This window comes from Ciconia boyciana, chromosome 5, assembly GCF_034638445.1.
Source record: "Ciconia boyciana chromosome 5, ASM3463844v1, whole genome shotgun sequence".
Lineage (NCBI taxonomy): Eukaryota > Metazoa > Chordata > Aves > Ciconiiformes > Ciconiidae > Ciconia > Ciconia boyciana.
Window position 1 is genome coordinate 13,956,147 of NC_132938.1, and position 12,204 is coordinate 13,968,350.

A 12,204-nucleotide genomic window follows, 5' to 3' on the forward strand; every position below is an offset into this window, starting at 1 on the left:
CATAAGCTTATTTATTAGCTAAGGTATCCTTGTTCTTCTTTGTAAATGCATCTCTTTCAGAGTATTAGTTATTCAAAAGACTGGAAAGAGATACCTTTCACACCTCCCCCCCCCCCCATATGATAATGGACAACAAAATGACAATTACAACAAAAACTCTCACGTCAACAGCTAGAAACCCCCTACCTTGCTTGAAATTTATACCAGTATTGAATGCATGCACCTTAAATCGGTATAGAAACCCACTAACAGCAAGTTGCACTATTCTTGAATTCCTTCATAATAGAACCTTTCCACACCTCAAGGCTATGGATAATTTTTCCCACCTGCTTGCTCCTGTTTAAATAAGAAAGATATGAAGCATATAATAACATCTATAATAAAAATACAGCAGTTATGATAGTAACATTTAAATCCTCACTGAGATGTAATGAACGTAGATTGCCCTCTTCCAGAGAAAACCATTATCCCTTTCTCTTAAATATATGACTCATATATATGAAACTGTAAACATATATATGAAGTCAAGTCCAAAAAGAAATTATAGCAACAATTCTTGTACTGACCTATACAGACTGAACATCAGCTTTGAGAGTCAAGTGCAAGTCACCTCTGCCTTGTCTGAAATGCGTAAGTTAAGAGCCCTTCAACACAACTTGTTCATTATTGCCTTTTTACCTTCAGTCGCAGGGGTAACTCTTCAGGAGCCTTCCCTGCCAATTCATCATCTTCCTCTTCCTGCATAATCAGGTTAGATGGGATGATTCCCTTTGCGTACTTCTTGGTAATTTCAACGAAGTCATCCAAAGCAATAAATTTTTTAGCTAAGAGATAAAATGAAGACTTTGAGTAAATAGTATCACTACAACACTGTATTGATTATGAGTTGGAATATTAATTTTCTTTCCTGGTAATAAAGAAGATTTACTCTGGGCTTCAAAAACTGAACTACTGATAACACAGGCTTACCTTGCAACTTGTTCTGAGATCTGTGCCGAAAAGGACAAGCTGCTTGTACCAGCAATATATGACTACTCTAAATCTTTCCGGACCAGCAGCTAAGTTATTTACCGGTAAATAGGAGCTTATCTGCACCTATTCCAAGGAAAAAAGACTACTGGATTAGGTCACACAGTTTTAAATCATAAGCTATTATATCTTTGGTAACTTCTTGAGAGAAATCTTTAACTAGCAGCCACATTGAAAAGAAAACAATTGTACAGGAACAGTAATGAATTAGCTGTACATTATTAACTGAAAAACTGACTTCTGATTTGGCATTTAACAGTCATTTTTCTGAGTTCAGAAGTTACAGACGTATCATTATGGGAAATGCCCAATTATTGATATCTACAAGACTAAATATAGATTACTTAGTGTATTAATTTAACATGCTATGTGGCTATACAAAGGGCCTCCCCCAGACTCTATCAACTGTGATCTAAAACAGATAGCCAGCAACAAAATATACTTTGCTCAGTTGTACACAGAGACAAAATTTATCACTCTGCCCTGGAAGATCCTTATCCACTCCTGTGAGTAGAAGGGAGGCAAGAGGTTACTTCTGAAAACTCTAGGGACGCTGCAAGACAGAAGATGATTGATACAGTGCTTCAAACTCTTTTCACAGCCAGTTCCTTACATTAGCATGGATCAACTAGTTTCTGTGGTAGACAAGCTTGATGTCGTTTGTAAAGGAGGATAATTAACAGCAACTTTTTTCCATACACTAAAGTAAATGACAGTGCTGTAGATATGAAAGACTTCTGAATGACAAAAATCTGTAACACACCACCTACACAGTAAGTTTAGCTAGTCAGCTGATACAAAGATATGAAAGCTGGCCTGCTTAATACTAGTTTAAGATTTTAAAGAGACAGAAAACCAAACTGCTTCACTAAATTTAAAATTGGAGGATTAGTGGGTTTGAGCCTCTTAATTTTTAATTTTACAAAAAATGCTACATTTATAGAAATTATATATATCAGAATTTAATATTGAAAACACTGTAGATACAGAACAAAATAAAGTACTTGTGTCAAGACACCTGTTAAAGGAAGAGGGGTGTTAAAAGAGCTCAGAAGAAAAACAGCAGCTTACAATCTATCCTTTGCTTTAATCTCACAACATGGATGTTGGCTTTTGCTTGCATGTTTACTTTTTTTATTTTTTTTCCCTCATCGCATGAACCCGTATGTCCCACAAAATACCATCTGGCATGCCTCCCAAGAAACAAGAAAGGATTTATTTTTGCTAACTATTCTTGTCATTCACAGGCTGTAAGGCGACATTGCTTGCACAAAGAAATCAGTGAGACTCCTTAGCTGCCTTTGGTGGGGTTCAGATCAAGCCTAATACCAGTTGTGCCATCTAAATTTATTGTCCTATTGGGACAAAATATAAAGTGGTACGATAGTCTTTTTGGTGTGGAAATCAGCAAGCAGACATGGTTAGAACCTCACAAAAATTCCTTAACGGCACTTTTACAGGACCATGGGATATCCAGAGAGGGAAGGAGTTATTAACTCACTATGTATAGATGGCCTATCAAATGTAATGACATGGATGCCCTCAGGCACACAACAACTGTCCATTGACAATGTCAGTTCTAATCTTCTGTTTATACCACCATTAAGGATACCCCAGATCACTTATCTGGCAAACACATATCTGGCTTAAAAAGTATCTTCCAAATATTGTCAATGTACTAAAACTGAAGGAAGAATCTCCTGCTGGCAAGATAAATGGAGAAACTCAGTGGATCAGAGGAGTAGATGCTGGAGCATCTACTGTCTTGATGAACAGCTGTCTTTTTCATCCATGAAAAGATAAAAGCTCTCTAGAGAAGATGTAACAGCTTAACTCCTACTTTAAGTGTTTGATGAAAACTTTTCGTTTTTAAACGTTATTAGTATTTTGTCACCCAAGTGTCTCTTAAATTGATATAAAAAGCGTATGTTGTAGATTCTACTTTATTATTCATAGATTTTTTTCTTCAATTTGGTTATGACAAATTCCCCTGCCTCCCCCATCCACCGTAGAAAAAGAAAAATATGCACATCAATTTCTGCCTACGCTTACATGTAGGTTCATTTACTCTCCTGTTATTTTATCTGCCATTTAAGCCTTCAAAAAAAAAATTGCCAGTTCCTTTTCTGACACTCTTTGAATTACTGAAGAATCCAGAACAAAGTGACTTGCTTTGCACTCACGCTCTATTAGCATGTGCCAGTTCAGCTAAGGGATGGAAAGAACACTAGTGTCATCCATTAAGCACCAATGCAACATAGGTCCAACGAACCCAGATACATCTGCATTACGTTATGATGACCGGACCATGAAATACAACAGTCTTATCCTTGAAGGACTATTTCTAGCTTTCCAGAAACGGCAAACAAGTCACAAGAACAGCTGACCTACTCTCACTGAAGTTTTGATAGGACCACAAGCTTGGTCTCCAAAATACTATTTCTCCCCATCACCTACTCCTTCACTTATATACACAGGTACATGTCCCTCTTCCTCTTTTACTTCTGTGAAAGTTAACATAAAACTGAAATACTCCATTCTTCTTAGGAAGTTATTTTCAGAAGTCACCTGTGTAATGAATACAATCCTTGAAGGTAAAGGCCAAACTGACCTAATGAAATGTAAATCTAATCTTTCAGGGAATTTAAACCTGCAAACCCCCAGATTTGGCTCACTAATCCCCATATGATGCTTTAGTTGCACATTCTCAACTACAGATGTATTAATACAAGTAATATGCTTTGTGACATTTAAAAGTGCTCTTCAAGAACTGATCTAGATTGCACATGAACTATTTCATATGACCTACTGCATTTCAAGAAAATGAGATTTTCCTGACAATGATTAATCGAACCTTATGTTAAATAATGTTCTTGAAAAACTACACATGCTGCACCGTTTATAATGCTTTTTCTTAATTTAACAATTTGAAATTCCTCCTGAAGGCCCAGCAACATTTCTTAGGTATGCAGGGATAGGAAGAACTTAATTTCAAATCCAACCCCCCACCCCCACCATACCTTATAAAATTCAAAGATTTGGGTCTACAAGTCTGACCCTCTGTGTGTTGAGTGGTTTAATTCTCATCGCTACATGAACTAAGCTGCCCCTAAGTTATGAAAGGGGTATCTTGGTGCATCTTTCCTATATCAATCTTGAACAAATATGAAGAGACAAACATTAATTATAAGGGAATGGCAAACAGAAGCAAGGCAAACAGAATGAGGGATCTGTCTGCATTAAATAGTTGCATAATTAATTCCCTTACTGTAATCAGAAAGCTTACTACAGTTTAGAACTAAAAAAAAAATATTGAAAGTGCAAAAATTTTTTTGCTGAATAGACTGGTAAGTGCTGAAAGGGCAAGAATATAAATATAACAAATGACATGCAAACTCCTCTTGGTACACTAATCACTAACAAGTTGACTGTAATGGTGATGTCTTCTGTGAGTTCACATGCAGATTGGTTATTTACCTTGCACATATAATAAATTGACACTATCAGTTTATAGCAATCCAAACTTGCTATATATTCTTACTCTGGCAGCACAAAATTGCTTAGCAAAACAAAATAGAAACCAAAACCACAGGCAAAGGTTGAAAACAGCAGCATGCACTCACATTCACTGCTCACTAATCGCTCCAGCATTCTTCTCTGCTTCTGTACCGACTTTGGGACTGGGCCAGGTTGCTTCTCACCATCTGGTTCAATAACAGAAGTTTATGGAAAGTTAAAGCAGTCAATTAAAGCAATCAAACAATAACCGGAATGTTCTTTAAGCTGCGATATCTGGAGAATGGTATTTCTTCAAAGTCAGGAAAGGACAAATACACATATAAACAGGTAAGTGGCGGCTATGTAGCTTTCTATATTCCTATTACTATATTAGAAAAGGGAACAGCATTGACATAGCTAACACATACTGCTGTAATGGCAGAGTGAGCCAGGTGTCTTGAAGATTGGGTTTGTAAATTGAAATATCTAGTAAGATATCATCAGGATGACTGTTAAGGAAAAAAGTCAAACACAGCAAAGCCATAAAAGACTTATTTTCCAAGGACAGTGAGTGTTGAATTAAGGTATTTTTAACGTTTGGTCACTTGTATGAGTGCTTAACCGAATCACAACCTACAGCAAGAGCTGGCGGGCCTTTATGAACTAACTTTATTGGTCCAGAGAACACAGTTATTAAAAGAGAGTTGTTAACACTGTTACTTTTTCTTAAGTAGATCATACATTTACTTTTATCTCATGCCTGATTGTTTATAAAGCCCTTTAAGTTTCTAGCTGTATTCTGCCTGTAAGTATATATTCTATCAATACCATAAATCAGTTCATAAACAAACCTTCATTGTCAACTTGCCCAACATTTTCCAGTAGTTCAGAAACTGCTAATTGCTTCTTCTTTTTTGGGTTTAATTTCCAATACATGACTAAGGCAGCTTTCCTCACAGCTCTCTCCAAATCAGTCTCAGATGATAATTTTTTCACTTCTTGCTCGTTCTCAGAAGTGATGCCTCAAGAAAAGAAAAATACATTAGATACTATTATTCCACACCCATGCAGAAATTACAGATTTGTCCACGATTTATTTTTCTCAGATTAGTCTGAAACTTCTCAAGTTTCATTCACATCTTGACCACCTAAGTAAACTACTCAAATGCCCTTCTGTGCCCATTGCTTCTCAAAATCTAATCACATTGCTTAAGTTTAAACTGTACTTCAAAGACTGCGCAAGACACGCATTATCCTTATGTCTTGCTTCAAATTTTAAGTACAGCAGTTCAGGCAAAAGGTGGTGTGAATATGCATGTGACACATAAAAGGCAGCATGAATTTAATGAAAGGTTTGGGGTTTTTTTTTTTTTATTTTTTTTAAAATTTTTTATTTTTTTTTATTTTTTTAAATAAGAATTCATATAGTTGGCAGATGAGGAGACCATTCCAAGCGTGGGAAGTAGCATGCAGGAAGATATGAATGTTGAAGTGGGAGAAGACAGCGAAAAAGACCAATTAGGAGAGAGGTTGCAGAGGGGCAAAAGAATGAAACAACAGCAGATATGTAGGTGGTGTGTGGTTATATATGACCTTCATGGTCAAAGAAAAGAAGCTTCAATGAAAGGTGGGAAGGGGAAGAACGAGCATGAATTCCCTGAAGGAATTCAAGCAAATAATTAATATAAATGCTTTTATGAGCAGTATCAGTAATTAATGCTTTTAAAATTACCTATTTGAACATGCTGCCAGCAACTACTCACATAATTTTGCCATGAATATTCCCATCGTATTTTAACCCCTCTTTTCAGTGTTAAAATGGATATAGTATTATTCCAGATGAAGCAGGAAGTGCAAGCAAAAAGTCTCAGAGAACCCATACCTCTTCTGTCTGCCAGGCATCTACGCAACAGTTTGACAGCTTCTCTTCGGCCTTGCTTAGCAGCAAGGATGAACCAGTCAACCGCGCTACAATTGTTAAGTTCTTCATCCTCCTCTTCTGCTAATCTTAAGAAGTGTTTCCCCACCTAGAATAAGTGGGGAACAGAATTCCTTCCATTACTGAAATATACTCTACTCTCTCTGTCTGTCTGCCTCTCCTCCTACTCCCTGGAACTCAGCTAGAATAAATTCTTTCTGAACAAAAGGTCAAAACATTTGCTCCTAGCACTAAAGAACATAGCTGTAAGTCGATCCACTGCAGAGGAAGATCAGTTTCCAGAACTGGAAGAAGGAATCGCAACACATTTGGCCAGGTCAATTAATTCATTGCCATTGGTCTTCAAGCATCTAGCAGGATCAGGTAAAGCTCCCCGTGTTAAAAGTTTTCTTGAATTCTTTTCCTCCTATAATAATGGTCAGACTACACTGCTGGCCTCATTTTAGAAACACAAAAATTAAGTGTAATAACCTGGTGCCTGTGACATTCAGAAATTCAGATGAAGTTAAGTTACTGACAAAGGGCCTTGACACAGAAGGTGGCTTCAGCAGTGAAATCCCCGACTCATAGCAGTTTAGCCACTGAAGGTTAAATCAAACTCATGATTAAATACTGAATAGAATAAAACTAATACTGCTTAAGCATCATGCAATTTCAGTGATATAGCCTGTAAAAATCCTATTTAGGATTATAGAAATTATAGAGCAGTTGCCTGTATTATTGTTTTACAGGTAAGAAAAAAAAAATAATCACCTTTTTTCTTCCTTCTATAAAATTCAAATATATGGCAATATACTAGTAAATATATTTATGCAATGGCATGAAACACTTCTGCTTATCATACCACAAGGCAACAAAATGTTAAATGGCAGAAAGTGGCCAAAACTACTGGACATCTTATCAGCATGCCCGGAGAAGCTGGGAAATGCTTTTGCTTGGTTCACTGCACTCCCTCTCTCCCTACCGTTACTTCAGTTACATTCCAGGAGTAATTAAGGCAATACCTTAAGAGTATAGCTCCGTAAGTCCACAGTATTATCTGCTGAAAAAAAGCTCTTTGACAGTTTCTCTGAAACTTTGCCTTTGGTATTACCACTAAAGGTAACTAAAGAAATACCTACAATGATTACAACATCATACCAGAGTTCAACAAGCAGTGCACAGATACAGTGGCAGACCAAGAAAAGAGTGTATGAGACAGGAAAAAAAAAAAAAAAAAAAAAAGTAAAGTTTCAGGAATTGCCTGGTAATTTATCACCCAGCTGCAGATGTACCTTCAGCTATTTATTTCAGAAAGGAATTGCTTGAACAAGTTATTGCTTGAACAAGTTACATGGTAAATAACATTCTCTGACAAGAACAGCTGTTTCTTGAGCATGTTTGTATTTATAGCCATTGAGATTTGGAACAAAGCTTCAAGAGTAGTAGATGCAGCTCTTAAGTTTATAAGGATCTCTTGAACATAGAAAGTTGTATTGCAACATAAACAAGCAGATTTTGGAATTAGTCATATTGCACACGGCTACTGCACAAGCAAAATGATAGCATAACACCTGTTTTATGACAGAAAACGGGGGGGGGTAGTGTGTTTTTTGGGAGGGTTGGTTTTTTGGTTGTTGTTTGTTTTGGTTTTTTTTTTTTTTTTTTTTTTTTTTTTTTTTAAGTTCAGCATTAAGATTTAATCACCTACCCCCTCCAAAAAATGCATAGAACCCACCCCAAACTCTGAGCAACCAGAAAATATTTTCCCTTTATTTTGATTATAAAATTACAAGTTTTTGTGTGTGTTAAAAGTTTTGGTAGCAAAAAACCCACCTCCAAGTCCCATAACAAACATCAAGGCTTTCCATGAAATACTGTTGGAAGGTCTACCAGCTACCTCTGAACAAGCCCCATGCAACAGCCACCTTTCACTGCCATAGCAAAGCTCCTGCACGGCACCACCTGAAGATGGCTGCAAAGCTCTGGCCGCAGCAATCAAAGGAGGAAGAACTGATGGGAAAAGGTGTTAACCTCAGATTTGTCATTTAAGCAATCAGGGATTATCTCTTTCCCATGAGCTAAAACTGTGAAACCAAGTCATAGTCGGTAATGGCTTAATACAGATCTTCATACTGTACTTCTCCAAAGGTTGCTCTCACCTGTGGGCTTTGCTAACTGAGGCAGTTATGTCAAGCAGTCCCCTTGCAGACATCCTCCGATTAAAGACACAGAGCTGCCTTTTCTCTGTTACTGAATTCCAGCTGTGGGTGTCTCATTTACATAATTGCTGTACAGTTATTTCTCAATAAAGAAATTACATAAAGCTACGGTAATACAGGTTGACAGCAACTCAGAGTGCATTTATTTCCATAGTCATTACAGGGTTATTTTTGAATAAACTCATAGTAATAACTACAAGCCAGTGAACTGAGTGATTTCTTGTGTTTGACTTTGTAATTATTAGCACACAGCACAACAGTGCCATCTCAGCTTCTCAGTCGTACTCTTACAAGTTAAGAAATAAAACCAGATTTTTCTAACTGATTCTAAAGGGATGTATCCAACAATAGAGAATAAATATATTTTTTTAGGGTTTTAAAAATTAAAAGTTAATTCCCTCTCCACAAGTCACAAGAAGTTTGATTGCATAGAAAAGAAATGACTGTATTTGGGGTTCCTTTTCAGGCAGTCACTTCATCCTGAGTGTATATTGAAGCAAAATTGTATGCTGGATCTCTTGACGACAGGAATCCTATTATTGTGTGGGAATAGAAAGTGTACACAGTTAAAGAGCTAAAGGAAGGGAGTGAAGGTGGAATGAATTGAGAAGGATAAAAAAATTATTATTTATATACATACAACTGCACACATCATAGGCTTAGATTACATAAGGTATTTCTTACTTAACTGGAAGTTATATCCTGAAAGAATATTTATGGGGTTTGCTTTCTTTTGTGTGGAGGAATAGAGCCAAAACATGGATTTTACAGCAGCGATTCCCTCAAAGCTCAAGCTTCATCTCCACAAAGCCACCAGCTGTTTTAAAGGTGAGGAATTTGTTACTGTCTCAGGTTACAACTCCAAGGACAGCCTGCCCCTCAAACAAGTTGAGATGGAGTGGGGAGCGAGCCTGGCATTGCCATATTTTTTTTACTAGCTTTAAAAGGATTTCTTTCCCATCCCCACCTTATTTTTATTTGCAAAAAGAGTGATCCTTGGGGAAAAACCCAAATCACCAACAAGCATGTAGGAGACCATAACCACTCCCTTTTACCATCAAAGCTGAAGCTGAGAAAGAATGCTCAAGTACAACACCAACCAAGTTAAACACAAATTAAAACCTTTCTGAACAATTTTAAGCTATTTATACTAGACCGATACACCAGACAATGGAACGCAGTGGAAAACTGCTACAATTTTTCTAAAACCTGAGGGACATCTAAAGTGCCAACACATACAGGGACAGAACTGTCGTTATTAATTCAATTATATCTGCCATTACACAACTAAACATAGCTAATTTCAGTAAAAAAGGAGGGGCTTCTTTTCTAAAATGTGTTAATTCAACAGAGAAATGGTATAAGAGCAAAACATCAACCAACCTCTGTTCCTGTTAAAGCACCTCAATGGCAGTTTCTTCCACAGAGTCCAGCCTAAGAGTCCTGGTATCTTTGTACATAGGGCAGCGCTGAACCAACAGCATTTAACAGTCCCCATCTGCACACCTCCACAAGTAACTCTGGCAGATGCTTTTAAAAAAAAGCAAAAGCAGTTCTGTACCTTCTCCATGCCCTCAGTCTACCCTCCCTGTTTCCATATGCATCCTAAAGGCTTACTCAAGAGTTGGACCTGAAGCCAGTAACACTCCCAAGCAAGCAGCATTTCTCAAGGCGGAGAAACCATCTGGCATCACCTTTCTTTGAATAGCTTAAGATCAAAACAGATACAGTTCAACTAGAGAAGAGATAATAGTTCTACAGCAGACAGTGCTATTTTTGGAATTAAGAGATTAAGAGCAAACAAGACTGGACAAAGAGCATATAAAGTTACCTCCGTTTGTGCTTTTGGTTCTCCAGCTTTGGCCCTCTCAAGCAGTTCCTCAAAGAGCACTTCAGGTTCTTCCTTCATGCCCTCTATAAATTAATTTGATAAAGAAAACGGTTTACTAGCAATATTTGAAAGTATTTTATAAATCATTGCTATATGTGGTTGAAGAATTAAAGGATTATATATAAAAAATCCAACATGAGTGTTTTGCAAGAACAGTGGAAGTTTACTCCTTACAATATTTACACTCCATCTCAGTGTTGTACCTCAGCGTATTTACCATTACTTGTTATTTGGTACCTCACACAGGATGACACATGCAGTTTATGGTTTCTCATTTACTTCCAAAGGATTAATTTCTCAATAGAAGAATATTCATTATGATAAATATGAGCACATGTGGAACATGTAGTATGGATCAGCTTTCATACTATTGCTATTCTTACTCTTGATAGCACTTCAGTCTTTCACCTGGCAGCCTCTTTATTTAGTAGTGAAGCCTTTTCAAGAGTTTTGAAAAATTAACCAGCCTTTAAAACATGTCCAGTATATTTGAAAGCTCAGCTCCTCAGTCTCTGGAGCACACAGAAACTAGCAACGATTACACCTTATAAACCTCACTATTTTGTGTCCAGCTCCACACTGGCACCTAATTTTTTCTCCTTTCCTATCTACTGTACACATACAAAGTTAAACATTTTTTTTCTTAAAAGCATCATATTGCTCCACCAGTCAATCAAAGATAAAATCTTGAGAGCTTTATCTGACATCCAGTGTTTGTAAATAATGTCACGCTGCGTGCTACTTGATGAATGAATAATAAGTTTAATGGAAAAGCTGACAAAGGCCAGAACTGCTACTTCTTATGAGAAGATTTATCATGAATTAGTTTGGAAAAATTTTAGAGAAAAATCAATACAACTTATGTGCTTTAAGTTGGGTAAGTGTAAGGAAGGACAACAACCACTGATTTAGAATAACAGTTTTACCAGCCAACCTAAACCCGTAGTTAGAAAGGAAGATCCAAACTCAACAGTAAGTGCCAAAGCTTGACCCATACGTACCACATTACCCCGCATGGTCACTGAACACACTGTGACGCTTGGTAGCTATGTACTGAGGGCACAGACAGCATGAGAAAGTACAGTTAGGAAGCAAAATTTCCCAACATAGGAGACCTACTGAGAGAAGCTTTCTGGCATCCGCTCAAAGTTACAGATTTCATCCTCTACCTAATTTGGGCAGCAATAATACGAGAAGCTGGTAAGCAGCCCTGCTAGCCGAGGTGCCATTTATTATCAGCTCTTTTTCAAAAGGTGGGAGGAAGGAAGAAATAAACCTGATTCCAAATAATCTCCCAAAGAACAGGGCTACTTACATTCTTTAACATCCCCGGTACTGGGACTACTTCCAAACAAGAACAGGCTACAAGCCAACGCTTTCATTAAAATGGATGTATTTTAACAAGAGCAAACCATAAAGTAAGTTTTCTCCTTCACCATGCAACAGTTTTGTCTGCCAAGCTCCACTTGGAAAAAATACTAATGCCAGATTATAACATGTTGTCTGGCTAAACAAGGCACATAATGAAAAATAATTTTCATTTAGTACTCCAGAAAGCTGTAAAAATATTATTGTAAAATAGGCAAACACCATCCTAGCAAAATTAACCACTTAATCTCCTTGCTCTGGTATATAACCAACAGGAC

At 37.1% G+C, this 12,204-nt stretch overlaps 1 protein-coding gene across 3 annotated transcripts in view; it reads right to left on the bottom strand.

Annotated features, from left to right (window-relative positions):
* The window catches only part of WFS1 (wolframin ER transmembrane glycoprotein), a 35,572-nt gene that overhangs the window by 3,664 nt on the left and 19,704 nt on the right, over positions 1-12,204 (bottom strand). For all 3 annotated transcript variants that reach the window (XM_072862141.1, XM_072862140.1, XM_072862139.1), the window contains exons 3-7: positions 10,499-10,581; positions 6,410-6,554; positions 5,379-5,549; positions 4,653-4,733; positions 679-824 (exon numbers count right to left, since the gene is read on the bottom strand). In XM_072862141.1, the coding sequence (XP_072718242.1) occupies positions 679-824; positions 4,653-4,733; positions 5,379-5,549; positions 6,410-6,554; positions 10,499-10,581 (626 nt within the window). The remainder of the gene's footprint in view (positions 1-678; positions 825-4,652; positions 4,734-5,378; positions 5,550-6,409; positions 6,555-10,498; positions 10,582-12,204) is intronic.